The 16,948-nt window shown below is 41.1% G+C and overlaps 1 protein-coding gene across 3 annotated transcripts in view; it reads right to left on the bottom strand.

Annotated features, from left to right (window-relative positions):
* Positions 1 to 16,948, bottom strand: part of mmrn1 (multimerin 1) — a 99,479-nt gene that overhangs the window by 35,970 nt on the left and 46,561 nt on the right. For all 3 annotated transcript variants that reach the window (XM_062981980.1, XM_008111048.3, XM_008111049.3), the window contains exon 4: positions 50 to 166. In XM_062981980.1, the coding sequence (XP_062838050.1) occupies positions 50 to 166 (117 nt within the window). The remainder of the gene's footprint in view (positions 1 to 49; positions 167 to 16,948) is intronic.

The raw sequence follows: 16,948 nt of genomic DNA, 5'->3' as shown, positions 1-16,948 counted from the left end.
AGTGTTGACAATGATTGTGTAAGGGACTGTAGTAATTACAACCGCTGACCTGGGTCGCTGGGATCCTGCTGTTCCCGTTGCTGCGGTGGGTTTCCTGGTGCCCCTCCATTGACAGCTGCGTTGCTCTCCACCTGGTTGTTATGCGTAGGCAATTGATCCTGTTGAGCTAAATAGGGAAAAAGAATAAGGATGAGCAAAACATTCAGCACAACGTATCCATCCAGTGCATAGCCATCCCACTGCCCTTGCCCTTCAGAGCCCTCTGCATCTCTTATTCTGCTAAATCTGAATCATCGTGGAGATTCCTGAGCTACTCTGCCCATCTGGACCCCATGCTATGCCACCATATTGGCAGGGGATAGCAAATGGCTTTAATTCTTAACCAGAGAGGATTATAAGTGTCTCCTTCAGGTTGCAATTGATGGTGATTTGCAGAAGCTTGTGCTAATGCAAGGTTCACCCTCCCTTATCATTAAGAACACTTGGAGAGCTACAAGATTAATGCTGGAGTGGAGGCTTAAAGAAGGGCATCAGGCAAGCCCGGCATAATAATGATATCATGCCCATTGCTCAACTCCAGTGATCATAGGGAATAGTAATCCAGGTAATGGGCTGGTATTAGGGATGCTGGGGAAGTCTGGAAGGTTTTGATCTAAATTGCAACTTTGCCCTTTTGTAAAGCTCAAAGGGTTATTCAGAGCAACTTATTGAAAATCTGCAGAACATTTGGAAAACTTTGCTGAGATTTTTTTGTAGGAAGGAGGAGTGAGAGACTAATAGGTTTGCATATAATACAGGTGCGTGCTTTTTCTTGGAGCCCCTTCACATTACAGAATTATGGCACTTTAACTGCTATGGCTTAATTCCAAGGAATCCTGGGCTTTGTAGTTCGGTGAGACATTTGAACTCTATTGCTGAGGATTGAAAATATCTCGTGAAACTACAGATACCAGGATTTTGAAGGCAGAGCGGGGGCAGTTAAAGTACAAGAAATGTCTAATGTGAAAAAAAAAATCCTTGAACACACAGGATAATACATTAAATACATTAAAATAGACTATTAAAATCTCTCAGTACAGAATTTTTTTATCTGAGAGAACATCTCCCTAGGAATCTCAAGGTCCTCCAGTGTGAATCTATCAGCAACTTCTGTCAAAAGTATTCCTTCGTGAAATTTCTCGGTCCTCTAGTAGAAGCTAATTACAGAATTGTACTGGAGAACCTGGAAATTCCTAGAGACCACATTGATCAAATCTGCAAATAATCAAATCCACAAAAGCTTAATGCACAAGTGCAAAGGGATCACTGTATATCACCAAGAATATGACCATGCATGGCAATTCCCTCTACATTGTGAATGTAGAGATCTAGATAGAGAATCGTCCATTGTAAAGTATTTCCAAGCTCTTATGCTCCTATTGAGTGCCTGCTTTGTTATACACTAAAAGGAGTTGAAAACATCCAGTTTATGTCTCTCTGCTGACCTTAGGTGAAGATCAGTTACAATGCATCTCTCACAGTGAAAATCTCCCACTGTACTGAAAGAAAGTAGGAAGCCAATGCCACCAGGATGGGCTGAATTCAGAATAAAATCAAATTAAAGTGATTAATATGTCAGATAATTTGCCCAACAATCTTGAAAATATATCACTTAAGTCGAGCCCATTCTGAATCGGCCAGGGGAGGGGGTGGGGGTTGCCTATCACTAATAATATCGCACTGTACTCTGGATAAGAATGAGGAATAATTAAATCTATATTGAGAGGTTACCCAAGGGACATACAAGAGAACCATATCATTTTTAATAACGAAGGAACAAAATTGCACTCCAGATACTTGAGAATACTCTGAACAGATAAGAGAAGCACTTTCCAGTAAGTGTGAGCAGCAGGAATTCGACAGTGAATTACCATTTGGAGTGCGTTTTCTGATTCATAGAAATGGTTTCCCAGACATTCCCACTGTACTTGTGTACCCTACTGAAGCTCACTACAAAGAGTGTAGGGATGCCACAATAAATCATATTTAATTAATATTTCTATTTTGTGTGCTGAATATTTTAAAGCACTTCTTGTTCTTATATATAGTGTTGGGAACTGTGTAGGTAGTGGTAGTTTGGTGAGCCACTCTTTCTTTGCCAGAAAAGGCTAAAGGGCTTGTAGATTACAACTCCCAGAACTCCCACTACAGTACCAAAACATCCTAAGGTGGCTTCCAAAGACCAAACTATTATTATATTGATTTCAGCCAGAAATGGCATTTTAATGATACATAAGGCAGATGCAAGAAAATCAGACCACTCATTTACCACAGATAGGCAACAATCTCTCTGAGTTCAAGGGAATTAAAAGAACCAGCCAGCCACCATGAGTAGAATCATGCTACTATGGTCTTGCCTTCCAAGATAACCAAAGCAGAAGTTCCATCAGCAACCATCAGAGGAACTACCACATCAGCAGTTCTACTAGTTTCACTCTTTCATAGGAATATTGTTGTTTACTACTTTATATGTCAAGAAATTCTAGTTAAAACATTTATCCAAAAAAAACCTGGGTCAACTGATCTATGAATTATTATAAATACTATATATTAACTCCCCTTTTCTAATAAATAGAAGAAAGGCAAGAGTTTGTCTGTCTCGGAAGTCCCTAAAAGAAGTACCAGCCCTTGTTTATTCCACAGCCCCACATCTGGTCTTACTGAATTCAGCATATACCTCTTTGGAGCTTCCTCTCAAAAGAGTGCTGAGAGAGTAGAGAAACTTGCTGCCTCTTTTAGGTTCTCCTGGGATGGACTAAGCTTTTGCCTTTTGCCACTCTACCCAGAGAAGGGGGTGGGTCTTCTTATGATAAGACTTAATACTGTATCTTAACTTTTCTTTAAAAAGAAACCATCACTTTGTCTGCATAAAGGGATGAAATGAAAAATGGCAATGATGGTGGCCATGGGTGGCTGGCCTTCTGAAGTGGCACAGAATGACCCTTGAGTTATCTACAAATCATATCAAAATCCATAATCCAAAACAGGCCCTCAACTTATACATGAGGGTGACTTATGTGCAAGTACATATGGTAGCCAGTTTGCACAACTTGTGACGACCAAGACAAATATTTCCCATCACATGTGCTAGGTGTTTTTTCCTCACTCTTTTTGTAGTCGTGGGCAACAGTTGAAACATAATGTTTCCCATAATGTTTAAACTGAGGCAGCTGCGTTCAGGCTGGCAAGTCATACAGGAATGTGTGAAAGCCCGGCTTACATAGCAACACTTTTCAATATGACTAAATATGAAAATCAAGTGAAGCTGTTTATTGGAGTCTGGAGAGAGAATCGGAAAAAATAGTGTGGATCTCAGCTATGACCTTAAACTGAATTTAAATGAAAAACCTTTCTTTGGGTACAAAAGGATTAAGAAAAACAGTTTGACTCTCCATTTCCCTTCTGCTTATCTTAGTTTCTGCAGATTCACTGGGCTTGCTGCTATTTGCAGATAAATGCGTCCAGGGTCAGATGGGTTGCCAAGAAGAAAGAAAAGCAGGAGCTGAGGTTTGTTGCTTAGTTGACATGATTTTTAACTCCTAAAGTAATTTTGTATAGAGAAGGCAGTAATATCTGAGCACAGTTCTAAAATCTAGTCTCTATCCAGAAGGATCAAGCAGCACTGAATATGATATACAAACCTTTCATTCAATAGTCGGGCTTTGTATATTTAGAGTAAATGTGGACTTAGCATTTGATTGTCCTCAGCTCAACCTGGATTTGCTTTCTCTGGTCAAAATCCTTTTGGACTCTGGTAGAATGTAAAGTTTCACAAGTGTACAGTATAATCCCCTTATTCACAGATTCTAAATCCATGGTTTCATTTACCCATGCTCTCCAAACTATTGCCCTCTTCAAAGTGTTTTTGGGCCTCTTAGGTCCTCCAGTGCAATCCTATGGTATGCTTCTGATCCAAGTATACCCAAAATATAGGGTTCACTATTATTCATGGTTTCAGATATCCACAGGCAGTGTGTGTGTGTGTGTATGTGTGTGTCTATCTGTCTTGGAATGTATCTTCTTTGGATACAGAAGTTGTACTTTATTTATATCACAGACTGGGAGGTCAAAGGCAAAAAAAAAATAGTGAAGAAAGATGATGAAGGCAGCCAACTCAATGAAGTAGGTAGACCTCATGGGGAGGAGGTGGGCAGGAGTTAGAGGATCTGCACCATCCAGCAACCTTTGCACAACCTGGCACTAAGAATTAGACACCAGCTTATTTCCACCTCTTCTCAAACTCTTATTTCAAATAAATGAAGCTTTTACCATTTGATCCATCTAGCCGAGTAGCTTGAGGCAGAGATCTCTCTCAGCAGGGGCTACATTTAGGTGACTGCTATTCTGTGTTTGAAACTTCTCCAAGACCCCAAATGTGTTCCAAAAACAGGACACACACACACCCTCCGGTGCACTTTCAGGACCCCTGCCTATATCCCAGGACACATGACCAAGATCAAATTCTATAATAGCTCTATTTTACAGGCCACATCTTCCCCTGCTCAACAAATAGAAAATGAAAGTAAGATGATTGTTATATTATTCCCCCAACCCTGGAGTGGGATCTATAGTTGTAGACTGAAGTTGTCAAAGGTCAGATGCCAGCCAGTTAGATAAATATAGTTTATTCAAAAATAACTCAAAAAGCTCAGCACAAAGTCCAGAGAGCTCACAACACTTTAACTTCAGTGTGATTAAACAGTTCAGAGCAAGAAACCTCAAAAACACAAACCGGAATATAATCCGGATTATCCGTGGATATAATCCAGATTACAACCAAAGTGCTTGAAAACAGCTCAAAATTGCAAGGCAAAGTCAAAACAGCAAAACAAACAAGGGCAAGAATTCCCAAAGGCTCAAAACCTCCCAAAACCCAAAAGTACAGCAAAAAGCCCAAAACTAAAGAGAAAGCCCAAACCGGGCTAAAGTTCTTCGCCAAAAGTGGTGCAGGCAAACAATGTTGGAAAACACTGAGGCAATGGCGACGAGCCGCTGTGGAGTTGAAAGCCAAGCCAGATGTCAGGGGAACAAAACGTCGTAGCGAAGTCAAACCGGTCCAGAGTCAGGATTGGAGAACAGCGTCGGAGTCTAAGGTGAAGCCAGCGGTCAGCAACAGAAGTCAGCCACAAACACGGGAATGGTGCCAAGCCGAGTTTAAGAGCGAAGAGATATGCCAAGTTGAGTTCCAGTCCAAGGTCCAGAGGGTGAAGTCGTCACAGCAAGGTCCATGTCGCGGGATAACACAAAGAGCCAAGACAACGGAGGCGAGCAGCAGATTGGTTGCAAAATCCCAAGCCAGTCTTCGGAGTCAAATACAGGAAACCTAATGGCGCCCAACAACACCTTGCCATACGCAAGGAACAATGGCCAAAAAACCCCCAATTTATTTAGGTTTCCTTGGCCGTCCAAACAACCAACGCCTTAGGTGTCAGACCCCTGGCTGCTGGGCACCAATAACCTTACACGGAGGCCAATCTCTATCTAATATCTTTATTAAGGAAATATATAAAAGCAAATAAAACAAGTGAAGAATATAGTTCAGAAGCAGACCTTTCAAATGAGGTCAAATATAGTCCAAAAATGTATTGTCCAATAAATGATATTAGAGTTCAAAGTTTTAATCCACTTGACCGAAACACACACTTTGCCAAGCAATAGTGTGGGGAAATGTCAGAGTCTTGGAAGTCCAATGAAGCTTAACAACAAGGCTGGAAATAAACTTGGTTCTTGACTAGGTCCGTGACTAGAAACAAGGCAAAACGCGAAGCGTGGAACAGGATCCGAGACTAGGAACGAGGCAAACAGTGAATCTTAGAACAAGGTCCGTGGTTAAACAGCAAGGCAAGGCAGCGCTTGGATTCTTGATCCGGGAGGCAAGGAACTGGGGTTACGAAGTCCACACACGATCTCACTCCTGAAGCTGAATCTGTTGACTCCGCAAAGAATCTCCCGCGCCAAACACCTATATTGGGTCTCGTTTTCCCGCCAACAATCTCTTTCCCTAGAGAACGAGAAGTGAAACCCAACTCTGTCCAGATGCATGACTCCTTAGAATTTCCCAAGGGAAGCAGGCCTAATCAGGCTGTTGTTTGGCAGCGATCCGTAAACTCCTCCGATTTGCTTCTCTAACTCCTCTGTCTCTAGAGTAAGATTCCTTCCTGGGAAACGGAGGGGAGTAATGCCCAAGGCCTGTTTTACTGAATTCTTGAGGGCAAACATCAACATCCGGCAGGTGAAGGGACTCCGGCTCTTGTTGAACCGGCGAAAACCCCATGTTTTCATCTTCATCTGCCACGATAGTACTAGGAACAGGACTACAAGGCCCATGAGGCATCACATTAGGATCAGGTGTCCCAAGCTCCTCATCAGAATCCGAGCTCCAAACAGCCAACGCCTTAGGATCAGGCGTCCCAAGTTCCTCTTCAGAGTCAAAATCACTCTGCCTATGCCCAACTCTGTCCACACCTGCGGAATCACCCTAATTCCTCCAGGCAGACCATGTGTGGTCTTCTTCTGAAGAAACCCAAGCCTCTCCTGTGTCCTCAGCATCCATGGGCCCAGTTTTCTCCCCAAGATCCTCCGAAGCCCCTGCCCAGTCTATGCCAACCCCTTCCGCCACCACCGGGTTCTCAACAGTCATTTCCACCTCAGGATTCCCTTCCAACTCCCCAAATGACTCCTCACCTGAGGATTCCTCATCTATCTCCCTGACTCTCTTCCTATGTAAATCTTCCAGTGAGCCCTCCTCACGAGGATTCTTCCTTCCCCTCCTGATCCTACCATTATCACTCACAGCCTCAGAAGACTCATTCACAACAGAAGTCTATGAAAGTTTATGCTACCAACCTCTTTGGACCTCTTCACATGCAGGTTTTTGGACTGCTTTTTCATCTTTTGGATGAGGCCTGCAGAGCATCATGAGACGCTGCTGCCTTGACCCCACCCATATTTCTCCTGAAATGCAGGGGAAGCTTCAAAAGTTGCTTCCTTTGCCATGACTGAGAGGAAAGCTGGGGGGGGGGTGTTTAAGGGTTCAACCCCCCCCCCCCCGCCAAAAGGGTTCAACTCCCCTCCTCTTCCAAACAATCTGGTTTATTCATGAATTTAACTGGTAAGCTAATTTATGAGTAAAACCAGTTTTTTTACCTGACGCATTTAGGGGGTAAACTTTTAATCCCCCCCCCCCCGGCTATGGCCCTGTGTGCTGGGCTCCATGAGGCACCCCGCACCCTTGCCATTTTGCCAGCAACTGTTGGTGAAACAAAACAGTGTGTGAAGGGTTTCTTCCTCTCAGTATCAAAGGCGATACAAAATCCTTATGCGTAATGCTAGTGAGCAATGCATCATAAGGGGAATCAGCATGATGATGTGGTTTGAGCATTGGACAAGGACTCTGGAGATGAGGGTTTGAATCCCTGATCAGCCATGAAACCCCCTGGATGACCTTGAGCAAGTCACACACTTTCAGCCTCAGAGGAAGGCAATGGCAAATTGGTTTGAATAAATCTTGCCCAGAAAATCCTGTGATAGGGTTGCTTCTCCTTTTCCCCATATGATGGGGGAAAGGCAATGGGGCAACTCGTGGTGCCATCCCTTCACTCATCTAATGGGGACAGGGCACCTACGCCCCACCCCGAAAACAATTTGAAGGCATACAACAACAACAAATGCACCACATGGCTGAGTGTCAATCTGTATCTTCTTTTAAGATTATCTTCATCTTCCTGGGTTAACCAAAGGCTGGCTGAACTGGGGAATTTGAAGGATTTCTGCAATATGAAGGGATAATTAGGAGGGGAAGTGTGGGAAGGTGAGTGTGGAGTTTTTTCTCAAGCCAATCATCTAATCTGGAGGTGGACAGATGTGGTAGTTTTCATGGACTGACAAAAAATAATAATGAAAAACAGACAAAATTTTTGGTTTTTTAAACTGTGGAATCTTTGTTAATATTAACAATGCAGGAGGCTGGGGAGGGGTTGCAGACTTTCAAAAAGGTGAATGCCTCTCTTGCTGGGAGAGGTACCTTAATTCATTTTTGTATTGTTCAGGAACAGAATGATTTGGGCTACAAAAGCAGCTGGGAGAGGCAACAATTTGCCTGCTCTTCTTCTAGGTCATACATCCCTCCCTTCTGACAGATGGGATGACACTATCTAAACCACATCATGATGAACAAGAGGTTGTACTGAAAGATGGCACAAATAAATTGTACATGCTGTAATTATGGAAAGCAACAATTAAGTGCTCTGCATGGGGCTGTGAGGTCTAGCTGTCCTTGCAGCTTATCCTCGCAGCAGCCAAGACTGCAATATAAGCTGAAATCTCTGTTCACATTCTCAATGGCTGCTGTTATCTTCACATGGCTGTAGCTGTCAACAGGAGTTAAATACCTGCATTCATCCCAATTAATTACATAGGATTTATCAGGTGGAAGTTTGACGATATAATCTCTGATGAGGAGGGGGGGGGGGATCAGTTCCTTTCCTGTGATAAGGGGCAACCTGATGGATGTCCTTTTATCCTTTCACTTACTATTCTTTTGTTCGCAAATATATTTGCTGCCAATGTGATGGCATTTTCCTCTCCAAACAGTCAATCACAGGCAACACCCTCCTTTTATTAAATCAGCTAGCTGCTCTTCTTTGAAGTATGCTACAGATTGTATAATCCTCCAATCTTGCTTTCAACTCTTATGTAACAATATATATGTCTTTGCAGGAATTACGTTCAGTAGTTAAACGTGTGCTATGTCACACAAAATTCAGAGAGAAACTTAAGTTCACCTCTGGTCAAGACTTGTGGCCCATCACCGCTCCTTGATAAACATGTATCATAAACTCATGTTTGTTGCTTTCATGCCCCGTGTTTCTTATGTGATGGAGTCCATGTTTTGCATGCAGAAGATCATAGGACTATGTTCTTCCATGACTGTAATTCCTTCACTGAATTTTGGCATCATCTACAGTGGTGAAGGATGTTGTTAATTCCATCAAGTCAGTTTTGATTTAGAGTAATCCTATAAATAAAAAGCCTTCAACATTTAGCTATTAACAGTCCAACTCAAGAGCTAGAAACTCAAGGCTTTGGCTTCATAAATTGAGTCTTCATTTTTTACTGCTATCTATTTCACCAGCATTATAATCCTTATAATCCAATTAGTCATATCTTTTCATAATATGCCCAAGGTATGATAGCCTTAATTTAGTCCGTTTGCCTTCTGATGAGAATTCAGGCTTCATTAGCTTTCAAATTCATTTATCTGTCTTTTTGACGGTCCATTGTACTTATAATACTATCCTCCAGAACTGCATTTTAAATTAATTGTTCCTCTTCTTATTGGCCTTGCTTACTGCCTAGCTTTCCCAACCATATATAGAAATAGGATAAAGACAGAGAGCCAGTTCAATGCAATGGTTTGAATGTTGGACTACAATGCTGAAGACTAGGGTTTGAATCACAGTTTGACCATAAAAGCCAATGGAGAACATTGGGCTGGTAACACTCCCACAGGCTGAAAGAACAGCAATGGTAAACTTTTCTGAACAAATCTTGCCAAGAAAACACTGCAACAGGTTCATAAGCTGGAAATTACTTCAAGGCACATGACGACTAGACAGTGTAGCTCTAGGATCACATGTATTGCCAAGTGCTAATATCTTCAAACGGCCCAGAATGTCCCTCAAAAGTGAACTTTCCTGGAATCTTGTAGGAGTTGGTGGCAGTTCACTGTCCCACTCAAGATACTATACTGTTTGATATCAATAATTCCCATTTTCAAAGGCAGAATTAAAGTTCCAACTACTTCAGTTTTTTATAGTTTGTTTATTTCTGGGTTTTGTCATTTTTTTGGAAGTCAGTGTAGCCCAAAAAGGATCCCAGGGGCAGAAAGTTGGCTCCAGGACCAAATGTGGTGGCCCATCTCTCCTGTAAGACATTGCCAGGGTATCCTTCTGAACTACAGAGCCCTTCACAACAACAGAGAAAGCATCTCACAAGGCTGCACTACTCAAGACAATGGTGGAAAGTTAGAAACATTGGCAGGGAAACTGCTGCTAAAAGTCTGTAAAAGTTAGCTGGCTCTGCTTCTGATTCTGTGTTCTTTACTGTAATTACATATTCAGGTTTTGGTACTCTTCTAAATGCCCTTGCAAAGACAGCATGTCCTGAAAAGTGGGTTAAATATTTTCTATGCAAATCAAGCAATAAGCATACTTTTGTCTTATGGCCAGCATCAACAAATAATACAAAACAATGTGAAGAAAACCAACTGACAACATGCTAACAGAATAATGCAGTGCCAGATTGAGCGCATCTTGGGAATTTATGGGCACCACTGAAATAAACTTCATCCTCACATCAAATGTTTCTCTCCTGGGAGACAGATTCTCACATAGCTCTAGAGCCTCCTGCTGCCCAGCATGGCTTAGAGCAGTAGAGCCTTTTCCTCTGCCAAATGTCACACACACACACACACACACACATATATAGCATTTCTAATTTCTGTTTATGCAATTAAGCATTTCCTAGAAGATACACCTATTCAATCTTTTTTCATGGCTGCACATTGCATGTAAAGATCAGCAATTATTTCATTTAATACCTTCATACTCTGCTCTTCAATGTGAATTCCATAATGGTTTGTGTTAGCAAGTGAAAAGCAATAAAAACAACTGTATTGCAAAAACTGAAGACATTTAGCTGCCTGAGACAAATAACAAGACGGCACTTTTTCTGTTATTCTGTGACGCCAAGCTAGGTCTCACCTCATCACTATCAATGGGAGAACATTATTCATCATTCTTATGAGGAGCAGCTTAAAGAGCTGGGCAGGTTTAGCCTGCAGAAGAGAAGGCTGAGAGGATTCATGATAGCCATGTATAAATATGTGAGGGGAAGTCATAGCGAGGAGGGAGCAAGCTTTTTTTCTGCTGCCCTGGAGACTAGGACGCAGAACAATGGCTTCAAACTACAGGAAAGGAGATTCCACCTGAACATTAGGAAAAACTTGCTCACTGTGAGAGCTGTTCAGCAGTGGAACTCTCTGCCCCAGAGTGTGGTGGAAGCTCCTTCTCTGGAGACTTTTAAGCAGAGGCTGGATGGCCATCTTCCAGGGGTGCTTTGAATGAGATTTTCCTGCTTCTTGCAGGGGGTTGGACTGGATGGCTCATGAGGTCTCTTCCAACTCTATGATTCTATGATTCCTGATGATAATGGGCTACTTTAGAGGGTGAAAGACAATCCATGTAGAGCATACATCACTTTTCTCCATGAAAATACACTATTAATACTTGTTTACTGCCCTGGAGCAGAAAGACTTTCCTCAGCATCTGCCTACTGCAGCCAAGCTTGGTCACAATCCAAATTTATGCATGTCTGAGTTCGATTAATTTCGGGATATAAACCCATAAGTTTTTAAAGCACGCCATCTAGATTGTGCATCAAAATAATGTTACAGAAATCACCAATTCAGTAACTGATAATGGAGAATGGACACCAAAATAGACAAATATTATTCAATGGCATCAGCATATTGATTCCTAACAGTAGTGTAATACATCTCCGCTGAAATGAATACAAGTGCTTAGTCTAACTCCTTTGTCTGCTTCTCTGTATGGTAGTTGTTATCCCTTTATTGTGAACACTACACACCATCTACTGGGAAAAGTCTATAACTGTAGAGTCTTTTTTATCCCTACTTCATATCAACAGCATACCTAAATACCCTGTAGGCACCAGATCCCTTCTGATCCTGGAAGCTAAGCAGGATCAGCCCTGTTTAGCACTTGAATGGAATCCTACCAATGAATACCATGTGCAAAAGGTTTCAGAGGAAAGAACTGGCAAAATTACCTCTTGATGTTTTTCCCTAAGATAAATATGTGAAAATCATGGTGTTGCCAAAAGTCAGCAGGTGACAAAGGCACATGCCTAAAGGCATGCACATGCACATGACACGTAACAATATACACACACACACAACAATAACAAAAAAGACTGTGGTCCAAATCCAATGTGATTCTCAATTACAGCAGATCCACTGACAATTTTCTCTGATTTCTCTCTGACATTACAGTTAGCCTTGAGAATACTTTGGCCCCTTCTACACTGCCATATAAAATCCAAATTATCTCCTTTGAACCAGATTATATGGCAGTGTAGACACCTATAATCCATATCAAAGCCGATAGTGTGGATTATTTGCTTTGATTATCTGGATTATATGGCAGGATAGAAAGGGCCTTTGTCATCCAGGCACAAAAACTGAAGACATTGTAGGGCCACCTAATTGTGTATTCAGAATTCATAAAGCAAATCCTTCCAGTTAGTGTCATAGATGCTACAGTATTCCTTTTTATCTTTTTTCACTTTAATACAGTTCGATAAACTCCTGTTCTCTCCAAATTTAAGAGAGAAATAAAAATGAACAGGCAGGATTAGCACTCTCTCTCCCTTATAGGCAATATGATCCTCCCTCCCGCATAGCCACAAGGGATAAGTTCCATTACCCTATCCCCCATAGATACCCCAAACAGTGGATATCACTAGGGCTCATAGCAAAACAGTACAGAAATGGGAGAACAAAGAAATAGGCATAGAGAGAGCACAGCTAACACACTTCCACTCTGGATGTGATTTTTATGCACCTAAAGAGTGAACAGGGCTTAATAAAGCGTCATACTCTTCCTAATTGCAGGCTGAAACCATGCACTGTGCTTGTGTCATATAAATCATACAGTTTCATGGCAGATGTGCTACACCATCATTAGGTGAATGAATCTGTATCTACCAATGTGCCTGCTTTGCACAATGGAGAATATACAGAAGCTGTTTCTGCAATTCCATTGAATAAGGCACTTATGAATAATTACACACTATCCAAAGACACACAACTGTTTGGTTGGAATCCCATTGGCTAGTCCTGACTACAATAGACCATTTCTGTTGAATCCATTGTTGAATGCTAAATCAACATGCAGGTAAATCTGAATGATTTAGTAGTTCTACTATAGTCAGGAACAAACAATGGGATTTTGACCCATGTGAAATGGATAGCATTGTGGAATTCTGCTAATTCAACCATGAATTGAATATAGTCATTGCACAACAGCCAAGAAAGTACCTCTGCATTTGTAAAGAAATGTATGAATTAGTGTGATATTGACACAATTCTGGCCATAGTGTTTGAGGTTTTTATAACATGCTGTCAAAAAATTAAACTGCTATAATGTACCTTTCATCTCTCATTTACGTCAGTTCCGTTCCCTCTACCAGAATAACTTTTGCCAGCACAGTTGAAAAGCTTGTGATGATTGTGAATGAGAAGGGAGTATGAAATTTCCATTAATTTAGTATCTGTAGTTTGGGTTATGTCATTAAGGGAATCCACTCAAAATGTGAACGTTCACCCTGCTGGGAAATGTTGCTAGTATTGTTTGAAGTCTTTGTTTCCTGCTCATGAAATTCACTGCAAGTTTCTCTTTACAGAAACTTGAAATTTTTACCCTCTATGACAGGGGTCCCCAAACTAAGACCCATGGGCAGGATGTGGTGCCACCCTAAACTTTAGGCATGAAATGACTTGAAGGCAGACAACAACAACAATCCTAATTAACCTGACTCTCTCATTAGCCAAAAGCAGTCCCACAGTTGCCATTGAAATACTGGCAAGTTTATGTTGGCTAAAATTGCTCCTTGTTTTAAATATCGTATTGTTCTTTTATGCTATTTTGCACAACAAATAAGACATGTACAGTGTGCATAGGAATTTTTTTTTCAAACTATAGTCTGCCTCCCCACAATCTGAGAGATTGTGAATTGGCCCTCTGCTGACCCTGATATGACTAGATTTTTAAAAAACTTTGCTTTCTTTATGAAGTGGTTTGTCTACAATTTTAAAATACAATTTCTTTATTTCTTCAATTCTAAGACACACTTCTTTATTATATATATATATATATATATATATATATATATATATATATATATAAAGGGGGTGCATCTTAGAACTGCACTTGTATTTTATGTGTCTTTGTTGGTGATGATACTGAAATTTGGGTGTGTTTTACAATCAATAGCATCTTACAATTGAAAAAACCTACACTACCTACAATATGTTTGGCTCTCATGGCCCCTCAAAGCTCAGAACCTCCCTTTATGGTCCAAACAGATATAAATTGAAGCGGGAACTAATATGATATCACTTCTGCTTTAGGACCTGAAAAGGAACACTCACCAATTTTACTTTTGCAGTAAAAGAGCAGCAATAATAAACATTAAAGACTTTTCAGATCTCTAGTGGTTGGGATATAGATGTAAAAACTCAGTGAATGATCGAGCACATTCTGGTTCATCCAAAAAATCTCCCTCCTGTCAGTAGTGCTATAAGAAAGACTTTTGTATCCATGGGGATTCCAGCCCTGCCAGTATTAAGACTTTACGCTCTTGGATGCGAACAGCAGCGACTTCTCAACATTTCTTCACATAAATTTTTAATCACAGCCTCTTCCCTACCGCTGGTGATTGAGTTCCCTACCGCAGCTAATGGCATTTCTTGTAATATTCATCCATTTAAAATATGTATGCGGGTGCCATATCTTATTTTTCAAGGGGAGCTTGTGTGAGGCCAAGAACAAGTGATAGCAGTCATACAGCCTGTTAAACTACAATGCCTTTGCCATGCGTTTGATCACTCGGGCAATCGTCAAAAGACAGGACTCCTTGTCTCAAAGAAGCGATGTTTTACACAAAGTCAGTACAATCACTGGGTGGCATTTTGCCATCTGCCTCAATCTTAATCCAAATGAAGCCCGGGATATAAATTTCCTTTGACTTCAATGGGAGTAGGATTGAGTGTCTAAATGGATGCCCTCTGGCTGGAATATATTCAGAGACAGCGTACTTCAAGAAGTCGGGCAGGTCAAGCAGCAATAGGTGAATTAATTTTTAAACAAGAGGCATTCAGGAGGCCATGATTTAATATCTCATAGTAATTACTTTATGAAATGATGCCTTGAACCGGACAGTTTTCTCTGTCAGGGTTGAATTAACCACTATGCTGACTATGCTGAAGATGAGGACCCCACCAGATTTATTCTCTTGCTGTGGCTGAATTATCGGAGGATAATTTTCAGGATGAGTCAGGATTCAAGCCAAAGGCTTCATACTTTGTACAATAGTGTCCCAAATGTAAGCTGCTTGGGGCTGTAGACTGGCAGACAAATGGGGAAATGCTTCAGGCACGGTCCTCTGCTCTCTGTTATCCTTTTTTGCAGCAAATCCATATTTATTATATGACAAAGATTTTCATTCTGAAACAATATCAGTCCAATTTCCAGTAAAGTCCCCATGGCGCCTGCTATAAATAATTATAAATTACTTCTTTGGATCCCTTTACTCATCACCATCCCACCCAATATGAAAACTGAAGCCTATGTGGCCAAGCAAGATTAGAGTATGGTCATTATGACAGAAGTTACTGATGAGGAAGAAAACACAAGCTAGGAGAGGCTGCGGTGGTTTGCTTTTTCCTGAGCCTATTGGGAAAGGCAAGATTCTGCTCTGTCTTCTCATCCCATTCAGTTAATTGAGTCTAAACTACTTCTGGATTCTGAACTCAGTTTGCAGCAACCAAATTAACCTGAGGACAAACGAGGAGGAGGAGGAGGAGGAGGAGGAGGAGGAGGAGGAGGAGGAGGAGGGAAAAACTGAAGCATTTTAAAAAATAGCTGAAAAGTGGGATGGCAGAGGATTAATCTGGACTATAGTGGATAATTTCCACATCAGCGATGTAGCAAATCCACTTCAGTTTTAGTTTGCACTATTCAGTGAGTTATTAAAAGTGTTGAACACAGGTAAAGCACCATAAAAGTTCATACCAAAGCCCTATGTCGTCTCACTGACATAGAAGCACTGGTTGCCTGGTACTAAATTGCTGAAGATCTTATGAAATACAGTAGTCTCACTTATCCAACATTCGCTTCTCCAGTGTTCTGGATTATCCAACACAGTTTGCCTCCCACACCGATCCACAGCTGTTTCTCTAGGCAGCAAGGATTGAACTTTTAATGGATTTAATTTCCGACAACGATGCTACTGGAAGTTCACTTTATTTAATTCTATCTTTATTTGTAGTGAATTTGTTAGTAGCCAATGTTTTTGTAGTCGATGTTTTCAATATATTGCGATGTTTTGGTGCTAAATTCATAAATACAGTAATTACTACATAACGTTACCATGTTTTGGACTGCTTTTTCTGTCGATTTATTGTAAAACATGATGTTTTGGTGCTTAATTTATAAAACCATAACGTAATTTGATGTTTAATAGGCTTTTCTTTAATCTCTTCTTATTATCCAACATTTTTGCTTATCCAACATTCTGCCAACCCTTTTATTTTGGATAAGTGAGGCTCTACTGTACTGGCATTACTTCAACTTCAGCTCCCAAAACATAGGCATATTAGAGGTGATAAGGACCTCTTTCTTCACTGCTTCACTGAAGCTTTGCAATTCACCAGGGCTCCAGAGAAGAGGTCAGTTGGAGTTTGAGAGGAAAGACGACAGATACCATAGAACTGGAGATTACGCCTTCAATAACCACTGACTTGGAAGCTGGCATATTCAGCAACCAGGCCAATATCTGCTTCAGAAAGATTTTATTTATCTGCTTATATTTAGCTCCTAACTTGCTACCTAACATTGTCAGCTGCTTTCACTCTCTACTCCCTGCTGCTCCTTGACAACAGGGAATTTGGAATTGAGGAGAGACAGTTTTTGAAACAATTTTCTGCTCCTGTGTGGGCTGCACTGTCAGGTTTTCAGCCGATAATCAAATCAAAACCAACCCTCTATGCTCATTTCCCTGTGTTGTGTCCTAGGTTGAGGGACAGTGGGGGCAGGTGGGATTTCTG

Source organism: Anolis carolinensis, chromosome 5 (genome assembly GCF_035594765.1).
Source record: "Anolis carolinensis isolate JA03-04 chromosome 5, rAnoCar3.1.pri, whole genome shotgun sequence".
In the NCBI taxonomy this organism is placed as follows: Eukaryota; Metazoa; Chordata; class Lepidosauria; order Squamata; family Dactyloidae; genus Anolis; species Anolis carolinensis.
This window is presented reverse-complemented; position numbering and strand designations above follow the sequence as displayed.